The sequence below is a fragment of the Clinocottus analis genome, unplaced genomic scaffold (genome assembly GCF_023055335.1).
Source record: "Clinocottus analis isolate CAN_PGR_092001 unplaced genomic scaffold, fCliAna1.0.p SCAF_24, whole genome shotgun sequence".
Lineage (NCBI taxonomy): Eukaryota > Metazoa > Chordata > Actinopteri > Perciformes > Cottidae > Clinocottus > Clinocottus analis.
The window spans coordinates 5,464,457-5,489,627 of record NW_027175976.1 but is presented as its reverse complement, the minus strand read 5'-3'; the positions used below and the strand labels follow the sequence as shown (position 1 = coordinate 5,489,627).

General features: G+C 39.9%; 1 protein-coding gene across 1 annotated transcript; it reads left to right on the top strand.

Moving 5' to 3' along the window:
* LOC137793956 (radixin) lies at positions 1-18,057 on the top strand. Its single transcript, XM_068590436.1, has 15 exons — positions 1-176; positions 1,733-1,827; positions 8,818-8,901; positions 9,164-9,259; positions 10,007-10,129; positions 10,243-10,394; positions 10,571-10,654; positions 10,810-10,956; positions 12,534-12,630; positions 12,743-12,906; positions 13,466-13,596; positions 13,965-14,125; positions 14,335-14,427; positions 14,567-14,803; positions 15,288-18,057. The coding sequence occupies exons 2-15, from the start codon at positions 1,816-1,818 to the stop codon at positions 15,450-15,452; spliced, it is 1,746 nt and encodes a 581-aa protein (XP_068446537.1). The 5' UTR covers positions 1-176; positions 1,733-1,815; the 3' UTR covers positions 15,453-18,057.
* Positions 18,058-25,171: the final 7,114 nt, after the last annotated feature.

Genomic DNA, 25,171 nt, shown 5'->3' with positions numbered 1-25,171 from the left:
TTGACACGAGCACCCCAAATCGCCTTAAGGTTGTTCAGACTTCAACGGTTTTTCTGCGGGAATTTGTTTAGTCAAAACCACTAAGAGATAAGGAACAACCAACAGAACGGGATTCCCATCGTGGATATTTGGTTTCGTGTAAAGATACCGATTTAAAGACACAGTTCGTCCCCACGGTGAGTCGCCTCTCCCTAAAAAGATGAGCTTCTCTTCAAGTTTGGTGCAATAGCGGAAATCCTCGTGCTCAACCAATTTATACTGGAAGAGACACGTTTGAAGTGACGACTTGGACGAAGTTGTGCCAGCTAAATCGCCTGTAAAAGCACCGTCGGTATCCGTACGTAGTTACAATTTCTCGCGTGTCTAGCTCTTTTTTGTGTGTGGTGAATTAATGATGATCCAACTCCAAATGTAAGTTCCGTTATGAGCGACGCACACCGTGGCTGTGCTGGTCCCGTTATGTGGACTACACCCACTAACTAGCGTGAACATGTCAGGCTTTCAACGGCCACCTTTACACGAAAGGAGGACCGTTCATCATTGAAGAGTCGCGTACCGGCTAACGTTAGCGTTTAACCGAGTGAACGTCCCACGTAGGTATTTTAATAGCTAACAGTTGTTTCTCGACCGTGTGAAGCCCACTCGGCGGGTAAACACGTAAGCTAACGGCTCTCGAGCTACAAGTGGTCATGTCTCCATCTGTAGCTACAGCAGCTGGCTTCCTTACCTGTCTTTCTTCAGCATAATCCAACGTATTTGTTATTATTATTTAGTTGGAAGCATTATAGTCTGTTTCACGGTGCATTTATGGACAAGGGGTCATTTTTAATGGTTTTGGTTTTTGAGCTCTAACAGTGGAGTCACTGGTCATTAATTAAACAAATTAAGTAACCAGGTGGGGTTAATGTAGTTGCTAATTTGCTAATTTACCTGCCCAATAATGCCTTGTGTAGTATCCAAATAATTTCCCAAAGTTAAGGAAACGACGGTGTTTTTTTTAACATGCATGTGATAATATAACTGAAACTGTCCATCAAACTTAGTGCCAGAAACCAACTCCTCAGCAAAATATGACGCTCTTCAAGCAGGTAATGGTGTGTTATGGACCTTTCATTTGCTATTAGACCACTTGGAGGTTGTGATGCTTATTTATCTATAACTCACAATACCATAAGAGCACATATTGTAGCATCCAGATCTGATTGATGTGACACCCTCGCATAACAAAAAATGCTTGTTTTCCCTGGATCATTTCGGTATCAGATGGCAGTTCAACCCAGGTCATTACCTAACTTGCAGGCTTGTGTTTCAGCTAGTAACCCAGGCTGTGACATGTATAGCATGCAATGCTGAGTTGCAATGTCTATGAGTCTTCACATAAAGCCTTGACTGTCTTTTGGTTTTCTCCCCCACGGTAATTATGTTTCAAGTAGGTGTCTCTCATAAACTCTTGGAAATGTTTTTGTATGTGCACCATGTCCAGCAATGTGAAAGTGCTCGTTGAAACCACTTCTCGTTGCATCTGGCTGTGCTGTGTCGACATAAATAATAAAAAAAAATAGGAAAATGCGGTTTAATGTCAACTTTAAAAGTGTCTACTAAATCGAAAGAATAATCATTTCTATGTAATGCATTGTTTCTTGCCAAATGATATAAGGTAAATAGTGTTGCACGTAAGCAGCTGCGCATATTGTTAAACTCATGAAGGAGAATGTGTCTCTTTTACTTTCAGGTCCTGTGATACAGGTGTTGTTGCCGACCTGTGACGGATTCTTTCCTCTCAGCTGTCGGGTGTAAGGAGGAGAGGAAGTGAAGATGCCGAAACCGGTAAGAGGCTGAAAGCAGCTACGTGAGAGTTGCCATATGTCAGCAGTTTTTATCGTACCGTGTTCCTCAGAGGTATAGAGAAATGCAGCGCTAATGGTAAGTAGCCAGAAAACAAACACTCTGATAATCAGTTAAAGTTATTTGATGATTTAAAAAGAAGCAGTGTTTTGAACTTATTCAGCAGTAGCTCATGTTGCCCAGGATATGTGATATGAATCCGACACATGACAATTGCTTGTTTGTTCCTGCCCAGTTTGGTTGGATAAACTGAATCGCTCCAGTTGTCGAAATAGTGGGCAAAGCTCAGATGTGCATTGTGGGAAGTGGCTGTTTCATTCCCATGGCTGCTCCCACTCCTCATACTCCTCTTCCAAGTAAACAACAGCCAGAGTGTTAAGTGAACTGCCAGACCCACCGGCCTCGCAACTGCAACACTGCTGCCATTGTTGCTTAAAGGGTGGAGTGAATGCCAGAGTCCTGGGATGTGAACAACACCAAAACAAAACCGATTTGATGCTGTCCCTTTATGGCTGTCTTACCTTTGTCATGCGTTTTCGTTCTAAAGAGACTTGGAGAGCTCTTGCGCAACTCTGAGACTGTTGCTTGTTGCAAAACTAGTTTTCAATTAACAATAAGATATTTTCTAATGGGATCTTGTCTAGGTCACTTGTTACTCCAAGCATTCAAATTGTTGCACAGCAATACTGAGTATTTGGCTTTTTAGTGGACAAACTAAAACTAACTTTAAACAAAGCTTATATGACGTAAGATTAAGAATGTATTTCATGAAAAGATTTCAAACTCAGTTGCTCAAACTTACATCAGAAACAGGCTTAAGGGTTCGCCACAAGTAAAGCCCATCTCCTGTCTAGCTCTTTGGTTGGTTGGTGGGTGTTTCTGGGTTAGGGGGTTTTGGTTTGGGAAGCTAGAGAAGAGGAACCGCCAGGCACTGATGTCATCCTTCACTTACCCCTCTTGTCCCCCGAGTCACCAGGGCACCATCCCAAAACAGCTCATGGGACAGTGGAGGGCTGGCCGCTCAGCTCAGAGCGACATCTCTGTCACAGGCGATAACTAACTGATAGAAAGGACAGTTTGTTGAAGGGAGGGGCTGACACAGTGAATAGAAGAAGGAAGAGCAGACATGACCCTTTTCGGGTTTGGAGCCAGATTATGCCTCGGTGTCAGCTTTAATCTGTAACCAAAGAATGAAAACAATTGCAAAGTTGAGTAACATCAGAGTTTGTTAAAGGAGTCGATTGAGACAGAGTTTTCTTGCAAAACAGACACAACTTAAACTTAAGTTTCTTTTTTTAAACACAGAAACATGTGGGTTTTTTATACTTTTGCTCCTGATTTATTTGATGGCCTGATTCAAAAGTGCCATATAAATTTTGCTCAACATGACTCCGTGGCTGAAAAACACATATGCAAGAGTTGGATGTTGAGGAGCAGCGAGCTCCTCAAAACCATCTCTGTGCAAGCTTTTCTGCAGAAATATAAAGGACATCCTGTAAAGTACAGTCAGGTGATGGAGTTGTCACGGCCTTTACCTCTGTCTGGTTGTGCAAAAGGCTACATTGTGGTTATATTACAGGTAGAAGAGGTGTCAAAAAGTACACGCAGATAAAACCAATCGACTCTGTTGAGATTAATTATATTGCTTTTACTTGAAATATACCCAAAATGTTCTTAATGGCCCAACAAAGTATTTAATATTGCGTGCCTTATGTTGCATTGCAAGTGAAACACTAACTCAGCAAGATTTAGGTACAATTTTTCCAAATTGCGTGATTAAGGTTAAATAAAGAACCAGAATGACGATTGGGAGGCAGCGTAGCAACATAAAGTAAGTTGTCTTGAAAACCTAAAGAGGACAATTCAACTACTGAGGTTTACAAACCACCATCCAGACCAGTAACAATAGGTTTTAGATGGTGATCACGTTCATACAGATGTGAGACCACAGAGTTTTTGAGTCATTGTTGGTGAACTAGATTAGCATCCGTGTCTAATGGCATTAACATCTGTGTGGATAAAACATAGACGGTCTGAAGATGTAAATTTTTGTTAATACAGAATAATGTGCTGTTTCTCATATCTCCTCGCATCATTCACCGCCCCGTCTGTTTGGTTATCTCTGGGGACAAGTTCATTATGAGGTGACAGCGCCCCACAGGAAGACGGCCCTCGCCGGCTTCCTAGCTTGTGGCTGTTTTCTCGTTTGCCGTAGAAGGGGCCAGTTGTGAACATCGGGGGACCAGTCTATGTCAACATCCTGTCTCTGGAAGTACAGAAGCAAAGTGAAGAGAGAGGATTATCACTAGACGACTGAGGGACTGTCAGGACAGGAACGACTGAGATGGATGACCATAAAAGTTGAGAATATTAGGAAATGGAAGGAGAGAACAAAAGTGGCTGGGAATTTGTTGTAGTGTTCAGGAGATACTCTGCAGGAATTGTAAGGGGTAGGAAACAGTAAGGGTTATTGGAAGGAGTTGCCTACTTGGCGCTGAGGAACATAATTTTTTTTTGCCTGTTCTGTTTTACCATTGGCCTCCATTTACAATACAAATATTTGGTCCTTAATCATTTTTCCAATTTATTATCCCTCTCGTGTATGTTTTAAAATCCCTGGAAGCTTGTCAGATCCTTTTGCCTTATTGTGTAAGATATGCTTCACACAAACCTTCCCTTCCCCCGAAGGATAAATGTTTGTAGGTAGGTAACCATGATTCCTCTGACACAACTCCTCTCCCCTTCTTTCCTTCTCCCCCTCCGAATACTGCTTCACCCAGCAGGAGGGTTATCAGAGGGACAGACAGCTGCTCAGAGCCCAGCAGGCTAGATTAGCAACTCTACAGATTGTAGTGTGTGTGTGTGTATGCTTGTGTCTCTTAAGGCCTCTCTCAACAAAGCTCCTCTAAACTGCTTACAGTAATTTAACAGCTGCACAGTTAACAAGGGGCCCGTCTGAGTGAGAACTCGTCTTCCCAATTGAAATGGAGAGGGGGGATTTAAAAACATTATAGAAGGACAAAACCAAAAGGGAATGAAGCAGCTACTGGTTTTGAGACTCATTGTCTTTGGCTTTTTATTTTATGATGGCCTCAGAGGTTCACCTGATACTACGTTCCCTGAAATGCTACACATTGTACCTTTTTTTTTAAGTAAGTGGCAAGAGAGGGGAGAAAAATCTGGAAAAGAGAGGTAGTTAGTGAGACAGATGTTTATTCTGCTGCTTCAGTCATACACTTTTCGGGAAATACAGACACAAGATGCAGAGGGGTAGTAAAGTACAACCATAAACATCTGTTACCATATCTAAATGAGCTGAAAATGTCCATTAAATCTGCTCGCAAATATAAAAAATGTTACTGAACTTAATTCGTAAATGTGTTGCCCCGTCAGTGTGTTTTATTACTAGGTGAACTGTCATATAAGAATAGGCTTACAAAAGTCGCTCATTTGTCGCAGTGTGTGATTAGCTGTGTTTGTGTGTGTTGGCATGTTGTTGTCCCTCTTCACCTCCCCCTCTCTCTGCAGCAGGGATGGGATTAACTGGCTGTCTGGTCTATAGAGGATTCCACCTCTCTGCTCTGGGGGTTGGCTATGTTTTAGCAGAGTCACACACACGCACACATAACACAAAGGTCGACTGTTTAACAGCTGATTGCTGATGGCAGGCAGGCCCCACACATGCATGGGAAGGGGCATTCTAAGCCGGTCACCTCAAAACCCCAGCTCAGCACAACCTTCTCCATAACTACTCACTGTTTCAGAAAGTCAACAAGGAGGCAGCTAGTCTTGAAACCAACACAGTTCTAATTCAATTTATCAGGGGCCGGTTTTGTGCAATTGAAAGAGTTGACTGGGATGTATTTAGTTTTGCTTTAGTTGGCTTCATCTAGTCTGATATAATTTGTTAAATACAAGTCTGTTTTTTTACAGTTAAGTTACGTCACCAAGGACAAAGCTTCACAGTTTGGCTTTGATATCATCTTCCCATCCAGATCTCAAATAATGGGTGATTTTCCTTCATTAGAGATCGACATGAAGAGTACAAGTTGTCAAATGTAACTCAAAAGCTCACTTCTATCATAAGGTGTGTGCAGGACATGCATGGCGTGAAAAGAGAGGGGAGGAGGTGTCAACGCTTGCTATTTCTGATGCTGCTTTTATGATTTGTAGTTCCTCTTGTTTAAAAGTTGTATCTGTTGTGTAAAGGCCAGCTTCAGCCTGCAGTGAGTAGCAGAGTTGACTTCTGGTTGATGGTTTATAGTTGGATTAATATTAATCATTTGTTTTTGGCAAACCTTAAAATATCTGTCCTGATTGAGATATATATATATATATATATATATATATATATATATATATATATATATATATATATATATATATATATATATATATACTTTGTGTGAAAACAATGAAATTGTGCTTTGAGTTTAGCATTCTTGGGTCTTTTTTGATACATGAGCTTTAGGTTTTTAGTAGTTCTAGTCATAGTATTTTTGGGGATGCGATGGAAAAACACTTGTGCACCTGCATTCTTTTTGAGCAATGTTGCCACAGATAGTTTGTAATACTGCAAATCTGCATTTTAGCAAAGGTAACCGGAGACGAACTCTGGTTGTTTAGTTAGCAGTAGCTCAAGTTCTATCATGTAACCATATCCTCAGCATCCTCATTGAAATGATGTTGACAGGGCTGTGTTGTAATATGCAGCTAATGTTATTGGATGTCAGTGTCATTGGTACAGAGAGCTTAGACTGATCTAGACTCAACGTCATTAAGCATCTCAGAAACTAAACAAACAAAAAACATTCTCCATCTCTGATGTATGATGCTTACTACACACTCAGTAGTGTGTGGAATTTTTTAACATTACTGAGAACAATAAAGTAATGACTTATTTCCTATGTTGTGCAGTCAACACATTAAAACACCAGTTTGGTGAGAAACTAACAATAAAACCAAAAATAATGTCACTGATATGAAAAGCTAGCTTCACACAGATAAAATATGCCCCACTGCATGATGGGTATACATTATACAACAAAAAGGCCTGGTACAATCATGCTCAACCAGGTGTTGTATCATTAATTGATCAGGTTATTTACAGTGATTTAATTAGAATCTTTTCTTTGCAGACCGAACACTATTTTTTCCTCCACTCTCGTCCAACAGCCTAAACTCTGATTTTACATTAATTGCCTGTAAAGCCATCCTTCTTTCTGTTATCCTCCCCAGCAGATAACTGGCATGTATTTCAATGTGGGTTGTTTTCCCAGACATAGATTAAGTCTAGGTCTTAAATCGTCATTGAAAGACACATTAGCAACAGGCATGCCAAAGGGATTTGTTCTCAAAGAGAACAAAATACAATAACTGCATCTACTGAAAATTGACCCTGGCTGAAGTCAGAATATGGTCATTTAGTCACTTAAACTTTCATCTTTTCCGGAGAAGCTGCCCACATAACATTCCAACCAAAATAAAGCTTGGTTTTGAGCAGGTTAGTTTATGAAAATGTGAGATGTAGTCCCTTGAAAATACTGTAATATAAATGGACTGCTGCACATTACAGTAATAGTAATAGATTCTATAGTGTGGAGAAAGTGCTGCAACTTTTCATGGGTAATTAATGAGCGGGAGGGAGATACATTGTGGTCTGCACTCCATGTGGCGAGGGGGAGTCTAGCTATGTGTTGTACAGACACAAGTTTCATGGATTATTGATTGCAGGAATAGCAAGAGAAACCGGAATGAAGGCAGGAGAAAAAAACACAGAGTAGAGAGAGAGAAATGCAAAGTAAGCCTTCCTGAAGTTTTGTGTGTAATTTTCAAGTGGATATTTTCTTAATAATTTTTATTTCTGTGTCCCTTTTTCTTCCCCTCATTTCCTGCATCGTTGGCTCATCTTCATTCACCTCACTGTAACTTAATCACAAAGGGAGTACACCCCAGATCATCTCTCTTGCTTCCTGTTACGCGCTATCGCATTGGCTTTTTTTTTTTTTTTTGCACTTTTGCTAAACATGCACTTCTCTCTGTCTCTCCTTGTGATGGTAACCACTACTGAGGCATGACACAGCTCAGGATGTGAGATGCCTTGGAGGTCAGCTCTGCGCCATCAGCTGCTGCTGTCCTTTGCCAGTGCAGTTTACTGGCAGCTAATGACTAAGTTTTATCCTCTGCTCCACCCCAACAGAGGTCCACTAGTATTGGCTGCCTTGAAAGGTGGGGCTTTTCTCCCCCTGGCAGTGTGTGATGGGAGGAGGGAGCGAGAGAGACTCAAGTTTACACAGCTCCTTTACAAAAGGGAGAAAGAATTTGACGGCAGCTCCGGGGTTTCAGTTGTTTTCATACATGCCTTATGCCGCATTCTACAGTGTATATATATTATGTTTTATTCCATTACAGACAGCAGGGTGATTATTGTCAGTTTAAGCACAAACTAAACTAATTTGTACCTTTTTTAATGGTCCTGATATTATACTTATTTTGATATAACGGGGGCAAAGGTCTCCGGACTGAATTTAACACCTGACCTTCCTGTTATATGCTTTGTATCTTACCCACAATGTATTTTGTGTTTCAGGAACTTTACTGCACCTCTAAGCAGAGGCTAAAAACACTTTAATACCAGTAATGCTTCCCGATTGATGTGGAGATTAGTAAATGTTAAGTCGAGATTAGAGGAAAAGGCACTACTAGTAATGAGCTCAAGGCTGAGGAAGGCATCAAATTATTTCAGCTTGACATTAATTGTCCCGCACACATTTGGCTCTTTCACTTACTTAGTTTACAGAAAATGCCATCAAGCTTTGAATCGTCACTTTGTGCAGTTCAACGAAACTAGAAACCAATAGAAATGTTTATGACTTTTTGTAAAGGCAGTCCGGCAAAGGTGCGGAATCATGTGTTTCTTTCTTTGTGTAATACGGCAAGCGAAATAAACTTCTTGTTGTGTTTGTTTTCCAGATCAATGTCCGTGTGACCACCATGGATGCAGAGCTTGAGTTTGCCATCCAACCTAATACCACGGGAAAGCAGCTCTTTGACCAGGTGAGTGTGACATAACCGCAAGTGTCGATTGACTGCTGCTTTCCTAAAAGCTAAAGGTTTGTACGCACTGCAAGCGTCTCGGGGGTTAATCGTGATGCCACTGCTTCCATTCAGGACGGGGTCCTTTGTGGCATGTTACTACCCTGTAAATAAGTTATTATCCGTCTGTACGATTCACTCATCAAAGCACAAAAAAAATGTTTCACATCATTTTTAAAATGCTTTTAGTGCCAGTAAGAATTCACATGCGTTTCATTGTCAGGTGGTGAAGACTGTAGGACTGCGGGAGGTCTGGTTCTTTGGCCTCCAGTATGTGGACAGTAAAGGTTACAGTACTTGGCTCAAACTCAATAAGAAGGTCAGTCTTACTCTACTTTCATTGTATCCTTTGTCACAGCCATCAAAACTTATTTACACTCTTGTACTATCTTCTTCCTTTTACAGTATCTCTTCCTCCTTTTTATTTTCATGTTTTGTCATAGCTTCTTTTGCGCTTGTTATCTGTTTGTCTTTCAGTCTGTCTGGGGTTTTTTTGCCTGGGATTTGCCTCGACGCTCTGCTGTGGTCTGAACCCTCAGATGTGCTCTTTTCCTTTTTTTTTAAAACAGACTTCCTCCCTCGCTCAGGCCTACACACCCTCCAGCCTTAACACCCTTGCTATTACAGTATGTCTGTGTGTTTTTGAGTATGCCCCAGAGAAAATCCCCCTCACGCTCGACAAGTGTGTGTGTGTGAGACAGGGTGAGAGGCAGCAGGGGGTACAGCAAATTGTAGGGAATTCTGCTTCCATTGAATGGCTGTGGAACCTGTTATGAGCACAGATGTGTTTCTTGAGGCCACTGTAGAGAAATGCAGGGCTGTCTGGATGATCTGTGAGAGCCCAGTGTAACGCGTGTCCCCCAGACATAACAAATCTGACTAGATTACAAAGATTTTATGTATTGAAGATGTCTGCTAATGGCAGTCCATTAATTCCTTTGATAAAGGAAATTATGAAAAGGATGATTCAAAATCGGCTCAATTCACACACAAAAGTCCCAAGCTTTATGTAAAGTTTATGATCTGCTGATTAATAGGTGATTGATTGGTGTTGTCTGTCTTCCAGGTGACTCAGCAGGATGTGAAGAAAGAGAACCCTCTGCAGTTTAAGTTCAGGGCCAAGTTTTTTCCGGAGGATGTATCAGAGGAACTAATTCAGGAGATTACCCAGAGACTCTTCTTCCTTCAGGTATCAAGCTAATCAGAAGTTTCAATCCAAGTGTAGTTCAAATGTTTTGATATTGATATTTTGGGGACGAGAGTGTAAATGCATTGAATAAGTTCAACTTGTTAACTCACCAGGTGAAGGAGGCCATCTTAAACGATGAGAACTACTGTCCCCCAGAGACGGCTGTGCTGCTGGCGTCATATTCAGTCCAGGCCAAGTATGGAGATTACAACAAAGATGTTCACAAGCCTGGATACCTTACCCATGACAGGCTGCTGCCTCAGAGGTACACACACAACTTATGTCACAGTGTAGATGACTCTGCTGTGAGCCAAAGTGTCATGTTGTCGTACACATTTCTGTTGAACCCTGGAATGTTGTTTTTTTCTGCGTTGGAATTTTCAATGTTTCCTCTCAAGGAATTGGTTGCTTCAAGTGAAGTCATTGTGTTTGTGTACACAGAGTCCTGGAGCAGCACAAACTGACCAAGGAGCAGTGGGAGGACAGGATACAGACCTGGCACGAAGAACACAGAGGAATGCTCAGGTATGTGTCAAACGTTCCTTATTCTTCTCTTGAAAACCCCTAAGGGAGACAAACACAGAGAGGATTCTACTTGAATCAATTTGGATATAATAAAACACAATAAAACTAATGGATATATAGTTTTTCTAACTTCTCTTGCTTTTCCTCCTCTCTAGAGAGGACTCCATGATGGAGTATCTTAAAATTGCTCAGGACTTGGAGATGTACGGCGTCAACTACTTTGAGATCAAAAACAAGAAGGGCACACAGCTGTGGCTTGGCGTAGATGCCCTTGGCCTCAACATCTACGAACATGAAGACAAGTAAGGGACACACACACAGATTCACTGAAGTTTGTTGTACATAACAAGTGATGCATTCTGGTGGAAAATTCCATCTAATCCTATATAAGGGCCTGTGGCTTGACAGTAAAGACTGTTTAGAGTTGCCACCAAGGCTGAGACATGTTAAGATCTCAACTTTCAGATCAAAATACCCTTTGTATTTTCCAAATATTGGATGTGTTTTAGTACCTGGGTGCCTTGATGAATAAAAAAAAACATCTAATGATTGCAAGGGCATCACAGCTCTTGTTTGCTGTTGATTACTAAACCGCAGCAGACATGTGGACGAGTGAGTAGGTGGAGGCTTATGACACAACGTGCCATAACAGTGTCTGTTCTACACAATCACCCAACCACGGAGCCTTTTGTCTTATTGTTTAACAAAGTAGATGACAAATATGAAGCAAAACCTAATAGTATGCTTCTTTAAAGGTTATTGTTTGCCTCAAGCTTTACGTTTTGAATTATTCTTCATATCAGTATAGTTTTTGATATGTTTGTTATAGATTTTTCAAGGACATGCATCATCCAATGTCCAAAGGACAGGGTTTTTGTGCAGGCTCTTTCTGGTATGACTTCAGAGCACATATTGTAAGCACTCAGAACCGTTCAACTTTGACTGTTCAGCTTTGACATTGTGAATTTTGAGTTCTGACACACTTTTTGTGGTTTTGCAGAATCTTTGGAAACATAAATAAGTACATCAAATGTTTTCACATGCCAGACTGCAGTCACTGACTTATATATCTATGTTTTTAAACTGCTTTTAGATGTAAGAGTGGTCCAAAAATCTGATACTCTACCAGAATATGGACCTATTTGCCAATATATATTAAAGGTTTATGTACTGCTTTCAGAGCTGGTCATTTTAAAGTAAATATTGCAAATCAGCCAGATAAATTGTACTATTTTCTCACTTTGTTGAAGGCCCGATGCCAACGTGACATGGACAATGTTCAACAAGCTTAGAGGGAGCAAAGCTATTTTTAGAGGCGAAAGCTGAAGCGGGGGTGGATATAGGAAGACTGTCCTCCTGGTGGAGGAGAGTCTTTCCTGCCCCCTCTACGCAATTTTTTTTTTTTAATTTATTTTTTTTACCACTTTGTGGAAGAAAGGATACATTTTATCACAACTCTTGTAGTATTTTCTCTCGCTGCGTTTCCCTTCCTGTTATCCGAGGTCATCCCAAGTGTCATCCATGTTCTCTTGTCCAGGGGACAAAGAAAGGAAAGAGTTATGGTTTCTTACTTTCTCTTTGGACGGCAACATCCTCTATCAATTATTCCCTTTTTGTTTCCTTTCTCTTACTTCTCTTTTCTGTCACTCTTCTTAACCACTTCACAGAAAAACGAAATTTCATATGTAAACTGAAAGTATTGAGTCTCATGATTTCCTGAAATGTGGTCTGTTCGTACGAGGCCCCATCTGCTGGCTGGATGTTGGAAAACTTTCTACAACCAACTGTGTAACACCCATTATTCTTTATATCGTCATATGAGTGGGACGCAAGTTGAAATGTTAAAAGTTTGAACTGTCAACCACTTATTTTCTCTCAGGTTGACACCAAAGATTGGCTTCCCCTGGAGTGAGATTCGAAACATCTCTTTCAACGACAAAAAGTTTGTCATCAAACCCATTGACAAGAAAGCGCCTGTGAGTGTAGCATTCATAAAATATTTTACTTTCTGTTTGATATATACAGGGAAGTGGACCAGCTTCACATTAAAGGTTATGTTTCTCTCCTCTTTTTAAAAAAAACATGTAGGACTTTGTATTTTATGCTCCGCGACTGCGCATCAACAAGCGCATCTTGGCATTGTGTATGGGCAACCACGAGTTGTACATGAGGAGGAGAAAGCCCGACACCATCGAGGTGCAGCAGATGAAGGCTCAGGCCCGGGAGGAGAAGCACCACAAACAGATGGAGAGGTACGGCACAGAAATTTAATTTGGTCAAAAGAAGTTCAAATTTAATATGCATTTTCTAAATTATGTACATGCCTGTCCAAAGTTTCAGATAGTATAAAATGTATACACTTTTTTTTTATGGTCTCGAAAATCATTGTTTTTAATCTTTAGTACAATTTGCAAAAACATAACTCCTTTGTCAAATTCTTATTTATAAAAGATAACTTTAAATCAATGCTCATCACTGGTAGATTGTGTTTAGGGCAATAGACCCTAACCCCACTTCACTGACTTCTGACAATACACAACTGTAAATCCAAACGTTTACACTTGAGTATTTAAGTCAAATGGAAATCAAAAAGTAGCTTCCCCACTAGAGGGCAGCCCTTCCTCTTTTACGTACACTGTCTGAGGCAGAATGAGTGAGACTAATTTATTCAGTTGACATTTCTTTATTCAGGTCACGATCATTTGCTGAGTTTCTCCGTATTTGTTACTACATTAAAGTAAAATGTATGCATCTCACACACAAAACGCCTTAAGTATTCATCTGAAATACGTAATTACAAAAACTTCTCAGGGCTCAGCTGGAGAATGAGAAGAAGAAGCGAGAGCATGCAGAGAAAGAGAAGGAGAGGATAGAGCACGAGAAGGACGAGCTCATGGAGAGGCTGAGACAGATTGAAGCGCAGACGATGACGGCTCAGAAAGGTACCACTTCCTTCCTTGAGTCTCTCTTGGGCCGTAACTCGAGGCCAATTATGTTTCTTCATGTTCGTATAACCAGAATCAACTGAAAAGTCTTTTTGGCTGTGTGTTTATTCAGAATGACCCGTGGTTCTGTGTCCGATGCTATTGTCCGATTATTATACATCAGTACTTGTTCAACAGAGGTCAAACATAAATAACAAATCCAGCAAATGCCCCCTTAGTTTATATGCATGTCCATCAATCAACGGTATCTGACTTGACCAGTAACGTCCAGCGCAGAGCATACTGAAGCTGGAATTTAAAACGTATTGAAGATGAAATGAAAGAGGAAGTCACATGCAACATATTGGTGTGTCTGCACTCCACAGAGCTGGAGGAACAGACTCGCCGGGCCCTGGAGCTGGAGCAAGAGAGGAGGCGAGCGAGGGAGGAGGCAGAGAGGCTGGAGAGAGATAGGCAGGCGGCTGAGGAGGCCAAGGCAGAGCTTGCCAGACAGGCTGCAGACCAACAGAAGACCCAGGAACAACTGGTGTGTGTGTGTGTGTGTGTGTGTGTGTGTGTGTGTGTGTGTGTGTTTGTTTTCACTGATGGTGTGAGCAACTACAAGCTGACCTACAAGGACATTCATAAATGTTTGTGCACACAGTTCTCTCTTGTGTTTTTATTATCTATGCTGAGCTCCTCCTTGTGTGTGAATGTAAATACAATTGTAACAGCAAGGTCTACATTTTCTCCCAGGCTGCTGAACTGGCTGAATTCACAGCCAAGATCGCTCTCCTGGAAGAAGCCAAGAGGAAGAAAGATGACGAGGCCACAGAATGGCAGTATAAGGTACCGGGTTACTCTCCTCGAATCCCACAAAGCACAACACTGGCTTCTTTAGATGTCCCCACACATTCAGCCACGTCTTTTAACAATGATGGTCTACCCGTATACATGTCACACTCTGTCTCCACGCCCTCACCTGCAGGCCCTGTCAGCCCAGGAGGACCTGGAGAAGACCAAGGAGGAGCTGAAGACTGCCATGACTGTGGTGCCAGCACTGCCGGACGGCAATGCTGAAAGCGAGCATGATGAGCAGGATGAGAACCATGCAGAAGCCAGCGCGGAGCTCTCCAATGAGGGCGTCAGCCAGCTGGACCTCCGCAGTGAAGAGGCGCGCGTCACTGAAGCCCAGAAGAACGAGAGGGTGAAGAAACAACTGCAGGTGAGTGCAAGGGATGGAATCCTTTTGAGGGTCGCATTCAGCTTGCGAAGACTCGCCAGCCTGAACACAATTTGTGTAGCAGGCTCCCATTTTGACATCGATGGTACCAGTCACATGGTAGCACACGTCTTTTAAATCAGACTTCAATCAGAGGAACATATTAGTGCCATCCAGTTCTGTTATAACAGTAAGATCATTATTGAAATGTCTTGTCTCAGAGTGAGAACCCTGATCAACACAGCTTGACACATAGCCAGAGGCTGTTTATAAGTGGCTTTGCATCAGTCAGATTTTTAAATGTTTTTTCCCAATTTTTGCTTTTCTGTCCCGTTTCTTTTCTTCCCACTCTTCTCTGCAACCTCTTCCTTGCCCTCCGTTGTTTTCCCTCCTTTCTATTTTCTTCTTCTTACCTTTTTGCTTCTTTTCTCCGTCTCTATCTTCCTCCTCATTGCCCTCTCATCCTTCCGTCTCTTTTCTCTCCCAGACATTGAGCTCAGAGTTGGCCGAGGCCAGAGATGAAACCAAGAAGACGCAGAACGACGTGCTGCACGCGGAGAACGTGAAAGCGGGCCGAGACAAATACAAAACGCTGCGCCAGATCCGATCCGGCAACACAAAGCAGCGCATCGATGAGTTTGAGTCCATGTGAGAACAGCGCCTCCGTCCCCTCGCCCCTCTTTCCCGTAGAGGCGCCTGCTCCAGAACTGTCCTCTCAGCGGCTGCTCAATTTTCACGGACAACAGTTGCTGCCGTCCTCGTAGTCCCACCAAGTCCCTTCCAACACCCCAAGGTAATCTTGAGATATCATCTTGTCAAACTTTGCCAAAGTCCTGCCCCACATCTCCCCTCTGAAATTTACGGATACGTCCTTCATATGGAGCTGCCTAGATGCCACTCTGAACAAGCATATATAGTACTGCAGAGATCTGTAATCCTAAAGCACAGGGGAAAGAGAAACTGTTCATCCAAAACATGAGCGATTGGACTTTTGCTTTGCTATTTTCAGCAAACATGGCCATAGAAAGCTACTTTTCTTTTTCTTTTTTTTTGCTTTGCTTGTCAACTTGTATGCAAAGGTTTAGAATGACTCTTGCTTCAGTTAAATATTATCCTTCTCCTCGTTTTTAAGTTACTTCCCTCTGCTTTAGTTTGACTTGTTTTTATGTATTATTCTCTTCTTTTTAGTTGTCCGTCGAACACATTAAGCCTGATGTTTGATAATAAATTAGGTTACTACTTTTATTCAGCGTGCAAGCGCTGATTATGTTGTATCATGTCCAAACATCTCACCAGCTAGTTGTGCTGATTCTCTAAACATCTGTGAGTCACCAGAGAGCTTAGCTAAGGTGTTGTCACTCCAATGAATCAATTAAAACTGTTTATTTGGATGTAACATTCATAGGTTTATGTGAAAAATGACACTGCAGTATTTTAAACAATTTCATTTTAGGCTCGATATCAAGAATAGCAGTAAGTGAATTGACCCTCGTGGGGAAAAGAGCCACCTAAGTTGTTCGCGGCAGGTTTCGATGAACGAATGTAGCAAAGGTCATAAAGGGAAAGTGTTTTTTGTTTTTTTGTACGTGCAGAGGTGATAGGACAGCATGTGCCACTGAGCTATTGCCCTTAAGCTTAAAAGTGTTATATAAATAAGCTAATTGGTAGTTGTGTGTGTGTGTGTGTGTTCCAGTTGTGTCCCCGTGTTTCATTCCCAGTCACTGCAGATGCTTTTCTCTGCCTACCAGCTCACAGAGGGAGCCAGCGGACAGACAGAGGAACAGAGATAGGGGAGCACTGCGTCCCAGCTGTTTATCTATCTGTCCAACTGTTTGAGTACATCTGCATGTGAGGGAGTATATCCAAATGTGTACAGATGTGGAAGCTGAGGCCTGGCACCTCTCTGGCTGGTGAGCTTATGAAAACATCAGTCCTCGCCCCAGGGACAAATCTCTACCTCAGAAATGTTAGCAGTGGTGACTGGTGGTCGAACACTCGGGGCCTCCCTGCTCCCTTTCCAAAAAAATTAAACAAAAAGGAAAGTTGTGTTTTTACTGGTTTGCTGTTACATCATTGAGTGGTGCTTCTGGGAAAACTACATTAGTTGGGTTCAGGATTTCAAGAGAACGTTAAATGTAAAAAAGAAAACAGTATCTCACTGGGTCTTGCTCAGATTTTTTGGTTTATTAATTTTGTCCCGAAAGAAATCCAAAACAATGAGGAAGGTAAAATAAATAACGTTGCGGATTTCAGAATTTATGTGCAGTCTGGCATAAAGGGGCTTTTCAGAAGAATCTCAGTCATAATGTCCTTTTTGAAGAGTTTGGTTGTACGGTGGTGTTGGTGGTGGTCTACAGAGCTCTGCACCCAAGACCTGGTTTAAGAGGAGGCTCTCCTGTGTAACAATGATTTCCCTTCAGACGGTTTGCAGACCTGCAGTGGATTCATGGGAATGAGAGACTTGTGAATACGTAAAGAGATGCATTATGTTATCTATGCATTATATTGTTTTCTGTAAATCTCTCCTGAGTCAAAAGGAGGGTCGGCCAATCTCTTCCCTTCAAATCGTATTATGAATTCTCATCATTTGTGCTCAGACTACAAACTGACTTCATCTTTTGTGGGGTTGAGAATATGTTCCAGGGTGCATGTTTTTGAAATAAGTGAACATAAAGTTTTCCTTTTTTATTTTATTTTTTGTATTTACAAATTGTTATGGTCTGTGTTACGCTATACTTGACAGCTGGTGTGGGTAGATTTTTTTTTTTTAATTATTTTTTTTTAATAGCCAGAGTTTTAAAGCACTTGTGTTAAATGAGACACTGAGGCCCGCCTTTTTGTGTCCACATCAGTATCCATTGTTGGTGTTTGCCATAGCAGGTGAAAAGATGACCCTGTGCTTTCAGCTCATATTTTGTATTGTGTTCAAAAGACCCTAAACCAGCAGCACAGGCCAGCTTCATTCAAGAGCGGGCGGGGGCTTGTCAAACCCACGACCTCCATCCCCCCCACATTCAGTCTGAAAGGCTTCAGTTGGACTACGTTTTTCTTCTCAGCAGACTGTTCTCGGCCTGCCTGTCCCCTTCAATGAAGCCAGTGTCTGTGATAATGTCTGCTCTGGCACCAGTTGTCAAGTTCTGCTGTCTTTGTTTTTTTTTTTCTCCATATGTTCATCTTGGTATGTATTCTTTAAGATAGAAAGCGCAGGTGGATTGCAGTCAATTTCATTGGTTCTCAAATAAAAGTTTTAAATTTTGTGTTTGTGTGTGTCACCTAGTAATTATATTATGTTCGCCCAAATTCACAAATACAACATTTTCCTCGCAGGGCTTGACAATCTGTACACATACAACACACACATTCAATGAATATGACAATGATTCATATAATTAGTAGGCATGGACCACAATCCATGTCAGCAGAAGGAGGAAGAGAGGACGAGCATCAGGAGGCAGGACCGGATCCGGACTCAACTCTTTACAGTGATGATACCTGTGTCTTTATTAATGTAAGTAGTAGTTTAACACCATTAAATCAACTGAAAATATTATATGATCATTTTTACCAATATTTTAATTGGATTTTTATTAGCATGTTCACTAAAACCGGTCCGGACATGAAAACAACCCATTGTCACAACTTGAACCCCTGACTGATGTCACCTGTTTATTAATGTTTTAATAATGCAGGTGTGTCAAACTAATTTTCACCCTGGTCCACATCAGCATTATGAATGCCCTCAAAGGGTCGGTTATAACATATTATAAAATAACTGTCTTGGCATTTGATTATTTTTTATTCAAATGTAAAAATAATATTAGATGTATATGCATTGATTTAGATAATTAAAAAAAAGACAAGAAACCAGATGTATATGTTATTTCAACATAAATCCATTTACTTTGGGGGTAAGAAACCCACAATGCAATTTTTTTAACACATAGAAACCCACATCACTTTGCATGTTATTACATTCACTTTGTTCAAAGATTTCTTTGCCACAGTTGAGAATTACATAACTCTGATCCAACATATAATTGTGAGCTGTTAAGAACGTGTGTCATGGGACACATCTGCTCACGTCGTGTTCCTTCATCACTGACAATGTCTCGTTACACAAAAGACAAACCGGTTTGTTTTCTTGAAGCACAAACCAAATTGCTTTCCCCTCTTCTTTACATGCCTTCCTTCTGCATCAGTCATTCAATCCAGTCTACTTTAAGTATGACCAGAATGTCGTCTCAGGAGATGCTTGAGGCTGAAACTATACATCTTAAGTCAGGGGCGTGAAGAGAACAACCTGCATGAAAAGAGACAGAGAGACACACAGCCCACACGTCTGACCGAGAGCTGAAACTCTCCCAGAATTCCATCTCGACCTCCACCTGCAGAGCTTCATCACTGCTGCTCCACCAGACCTCCACATAAATAAGGCAAGCTGCACACTCTTCCTCTCTCTAGCTAAAAATATTCCAAGGTAGCCAGATTGTACTGCTCACTTGCAAAGCCCTCCACATCTTATTTCTGGTCTTTAACTCTGCACCAAATGTTTATTTGTGGTGGAATAAAGTCTCCCTCACTATTAGATCATAACTTACTCTAGAAGCTGTCTTTTCTTGAACTTATTGTTACAGTGGTTTCATGTTTGTGTTTATTAAGTGTGGCTTCAGCCGCATGGGGTCAGAGACCCCATGCTGGAAGCACACTTCATGTTCTCCTGCGGGCTTATTAAGTGTGGCTTCAGCCGCATGGGGTCAGAGACCCCATGCTGGAAGCACACTTCATGTTCTCCTGCGGGCTTATTAGTTGGAATGCTTCGAGCATTCCAACTATTGTTCTTCGAATCTTTAAAAAACTTATTATTAGTTGGAATGCTTCGAGCATTCCAACTATTGTTCTTCGAATCTTTAAAAAACTTATTATTATTCTATTTCTTCCGTACGTATTTTGGACCTCTTCAGCTCCTTCATATTTTCAGCTACAGAAAAAAGTTCAATTATTCAAATATTCAGCTTCTTAAGCACACGTGTGCAACTTCCTTTTCAAATTTCAGACTTTTCAAATTTTTTAATTATTAAACTTTTTATGATTTTTTTTAAAATGGGACCCAATGGGGAAATCTTCAAATCATCTTCAACTTCAAACGTTTGCAGGTTCTTCATACGTTCAGCTAGAGACACAATTTCAAATTTCAAATGTTGACAAAACGTTCAGCTATTATTCTACGCTTTTACATTTTTCATATTTTTTCAAATATTTAAATCATTAAACTTTTTATAAAAATAAAAATGAATGGTTTCCAATGAAAAACGTTTTAAAACTTCTTCAGCTCCAAAAGCCTAAGGCTCTGCCATGCTTTCAGCTAGAGACACCATTCCAAGTTTAAAATGTTGCCAAAACTTTCAGCTATTACCGCATATCTCCACTTATTGATATATTTTATACTGTCATAATTGTCAGCGTTTTAGTTTTATGTTTTTTTGCCGCCTTTTCTCTCTTTTGCATGAGTGTGTGTTGCGGAGCTCAGTGCACGTGATGTCATACTTAGAGGGCAGACCCACGTCAGATCTTGAAGATTTTTTTTTTTTAAATTTGCCGTAAACTCCGTACCGTGTACTCTTTGGGCATAATTTATAGCTCAAAACGTTGGAAATCTTGTCTTCTGTCATAAACTGCGGTCGATAGGAATCCAACACATTCAGACGTCTCGTAATCGGACTGAATGTGAGAGCAAGTCCACCTCGCTCTGCCATCCGCTTCAATGTTAAATCTCCCTCCAAAGCCACGTCTCCCCTGAAGCTCGTACCTGATTTGTAAATCGCCCGTACAGACACATGTTTTATCGTACAGACTCACCAGTCACAGTATCTGTTCATCAAGTCTTCCTAACGCTTCATATGCGATATTGAAGCAATCGGGGCTTTTTAAGTATGTTTTTTGGGTGATTTTTGGATAGGTGTTTCCCAGCATTGACTCCATATAATCATCGGCAGTTAGTAATTGTAACTGCCGATATTTGAATTCATCACCATGGCAACCTCTGACATGAGGGCAGTTTAACAGACACACAGACACTTACACACGCACACACACACAGGACTTCTCTCTCTGTCTCCCTCCCTCCCTTTCTCTATCTGTTCATATATATATTCCACTATTTTCATATCTATTCAGCTGTTTTGTTATTTTCAAGTATATTCAGCTTTTTTAAGCTTTATTCAACAATATTTTACTATGTTCAGTGTTTAGATGATGCAGTTTTCCTTTCAACTTTTCCAATTATACATTTAAACAAGAAGGATTTTCAACAGTTCAGTTTAATGCTTTTGGGCTTCAACACTTTTCATCAGGTAGTTTTCTTTACATGTTCATATATATTCCACTATTTTTATATATATTCAGTTGTTTTGTTATTTTCAAATATATTCAGCTTTTTTAAGCTTTATTCAACAATATTTCACTATGTTCAGTATTTAGATGATGCACTTTTCCTTTCAACTTTTCCAATTATACATTTAAACAAGAAGGATTTTCAACAGTTCAGTTTAATGCTTTTGGGCTTCAACACTTTTCATCAGGTAGTTTTCTTTACATGTTCATATATATTCCACTATTTTTATATATATTCAGTTGTTTTGTTATTTTCAAATATATTCAGCTTTTTTAAGCTTTATTCAACAATATTTCACTATGTTCAGTATTTAGATGATGCACTTTTCCTTTCAACTTTTCCAATTATACATTTAAACAACAAGGATTTTCAACAGTTCAGTTTAATGCTTTTGGGCTTCAACACTTTTCATCAGGTAGTTTTCTTTACATGTTCATATATATTCCACTATTTTCATACATATTCAGGTGTTTTATTCAGTTGTTTTGTTTTTTTCAAATATATTCAGCTTTTTTAAAGCTTTTTTAAGCTTTATTCAACAATATTTCACTATGTTCAGTGTTTAGATGATGCAGTTTTCCTTTCACCTTTTCCAATTATACATTTAAACAACAAGGATTTTCAACAGTTCAGTTTAATGCTTTTGGGCTTCAACACTTTTCATCAGGTAGTTTTCTTTACATGTTCATATATATTCCACTATTTTCATATATATTCACCTGTTTTGATAAATATTCCAGTATTTTCATATACATTCAGCTGTTTTCATATATATTCAGCTTTAAGCTTTTTTAAAGCTTTATTCAACTTTATTTCACTATTTTCAGCTACATTCAGCAATTTCTTTCAAATATTTCAGCTTTATGCTTCAGCTTTTTGCATTCCAACGCATTTTCCACAGGAAATGCTCTTTCTAGTTATTATTCTATTTCTTCCGTACGTATTTTGGACCTCTTCAGCTCCTTCATATTTTCAGCTACAGAAAAAAGTTCAATTATTCAAATATTCAGCTTCTTAAGCACACGTGTGCAACTTCCTTTTCAAATTTCAGACTTTTCAAATTTTTTAATTATTAAACTTTTTATGATTTTTTTTAAAATGGGACCCAATGGGGAAATCTTCAAATCATCTTCAACTTCAAACGTTTGCAGGTTCTTCATACGTTCAGCTAGAGACACAATTTCAAATTTCAAATGTTGACAAAACGTTCAGCTATTATTCTACGCTTTTACATTTTTCATATTTTTTCAAATATTTAAATTATTAAACTTTTTATAAAAATAAAAATGAATGGTTTCCAATGAAAAACGTTTTAAAACTTCTTCAGCTCCAAAAGCCTAAGGCTCTGCCATGCTTTCAGCTAGAGACACCATTCCAAGTTTAAAATGTTGCCAAAACTTTCAGCTATTACCGCATATCTCCACTTATTGATATATTTTATACTGTCATAATTGTCAGCGTTTTAGTTTTATGTTTTTTTGCCGCCTTTTCTCTCTTTTGCATGAGTGTGTGTTGCGGAGCTCAGTGCACGTGATGTCATACTTAGAGGGCAGACCCACGTCAGATCTTGAAGATTTTTTTTTTTTAAATTTGCCGTAAACTCCGTACCGTGTACTCTTTGGGCATAATTTATAGCTCAAAACGTTGGAAATCTTGTCTTCTGTCATAAACTGCGGTCGATAGGAATCCAACACATTCAGACGTCTCGTAATCGGACTGAATGTGAGAGCAAGTCCACCTCGCTCTGCCATCCGCTTCAATGTTAAATCTCCCTCCAAAGCCACGTCTCCCCTGAAGCTCGTACCTGATTTGTAAATCGCCCGTACAGACACATGTTTTATCGTACAGACTCACCAGTCACAGTATCTGTTCATCAAGTCTTCCTAACGCTTCATATGCGATATTGAAGCAATCGGGGCTTTTTAAGTATGTTTTTTGGGTGATTTTTGGATAGGTGTTTCCCAGCATTGACTCCATATAATCATCGGCAGTTAGTAATTGTAACTGCCGATATTTGAATTCATCACCATGGCAACCTCTGACATGAGGGCAGTTCAACAGACACACAGACACTTACACACGCACACACACACAGGACTTCTCTCTCTGTCTCCCTCCCTCCCTTTCTCTATCTGTTCATATATATATTCCACTATTTTCATATCTATTCAGCTGTTTTGTTATTTTCAAGTATATTCAGCGTTTTTAAGCTTTATTCAACAATATTTTACTATGTTCAGTGTTTAGATGATGCACTTTTCCTTTCAACTTTTCCAATTATACATTTAAACAAGAAGGATTTTCAACAGTTCAGTTTAATGCTTTTGGGCTTCAACACTTTTCGTCAGTTAGTTTTCTTTACATGTTCATATATATTCCACTATTTTTATATATATTCAGTTGTTTTGTTATTTTCAAATATATTCAGCTTTTTTAAGCTTTATTCAACAATATTTCACTATGTTCAGTATTTAGATGATGCACTTTTCCTTTCAACTTTTCCAATTATACATTTAAACAAGAAGGATTTTCAACAGTTCAGTTTAATGCTTTTGGGCTTCAACACTTTTCATCAGGTAGTTTTCTTTACATGTTCATATATATTCCACTATTTTTATATATATATATTCAGTTGTTTTGTTATTTTCAAATATATTCAGCTTTTTTAAGCTTTATTCAACAATATTTCACTATGTTCAGTATTTAGATGATGCACTTTTCCTTTCAACTTTTCCAATTATACATTTAAACAAGAAGGATTTTCAACAGTTCAGTTTAATGCTTTTGGGCTTCAACACTTTTCATCAGGTAGTTTTCTTTACATGTTCATATATATTCCACTATTTTCATATATATTCACCTGTTTTGATAAATATTCCAGTATTTTCATATACATTCAGCTGTTTTCATATATATTCAGCTTTAAGCTTTTTTTTAAGCTTTATTCAACTTTATTTCACTATTTTCAGCTACATTCAGCAATTTCTTTCAAATATTTCAGCTTTATGCTTCAGCTTTTTGCATTCCAACGCATTTTCCACAGGAAATGCAATTTCTAGTTATTATTATTATTATTCTTCTTATAGTCAAACCACTACTCCTCCCAGAGCGTTGCCAGCACATGCGCAAAAATTACATCGAAACGTGCGGTTTGCGCGGGAATCGTGAGGTATGACTTTTCTAAGAGATTCGCCTGGCCGTTTTCCCGAAAAATGCAAAAAACATAAAAAAAATTTCACGAAACGTTCGTAGAGGGTGGCGCGCCAATTAACAGAGTGAGAAGAAGCGACAGAAACTGTTAAAAAAATAAAACGTATTTTGTCTTTACTCCCACAATGTTCACTCTTCATACACCATTGTTGGATAGAAACGTTGGAAATCTTGTCTTCTGTCATAAACTGCGGTCGATAGGAATCCAACAGACTCAGACGTCTTGAAATCGGACTGAATGTGAGAGCAAGTCCACCTCGCTCTGCCATCCGCCGCCATGTTAAATCTCCCTCCAAAGCCACGTCTCCCCTGAAGCTCGTACCTGATTTGTAAATCGCCCGTACAGACACATGTTTTATCGTACAGACTCGCCAGTCACAGTATCTGTTCATCAGGTCTTCCTAACGCTCAATATGCGATATCGAAGCAATAGTGGCTTTTAAAGTACCATTTTTTTTAAATAGTTTGAAAGGAGTTCCACAGTATTTAGGTCTATTAAGCTCAGCGTAAGGAAGTCCCTTTGAAGTCATCACCATGGCAACCTTTGATCTAACGACCCACAGGTGTTCTCGTTAGGGCAGTTTAACAGACACACAGACACTTACACACGCACACACAACACAGATGACTTCTGTCTCTCTGTCTGTTTGTCTCACACACACAGACACACAGACACACACACAAACAAACAAACACATACACAAACAAACAAACACACACACACACAAACAGACACACAAACACACACACACAAACAGACACATACACAC

Coding starts and splice junctions, on each gene's coding strand:
- LOC137793956 (XM_068590436.1), top strand. Junction 10,655..10,809: donor GAACACAGAGGAATGCTCAG/GTATGTGTCAAA, acceptor CCTCCTCTCTAG/AGAGGACTCCATGATGGAGT. Junction 14,428..14,566: donor CCACAGAATGGCAGTATAAG/GTACCGGGTTAC, acceptor CCTCACCTGCAG/GCCCTGTCAGCCCAGGAGGA.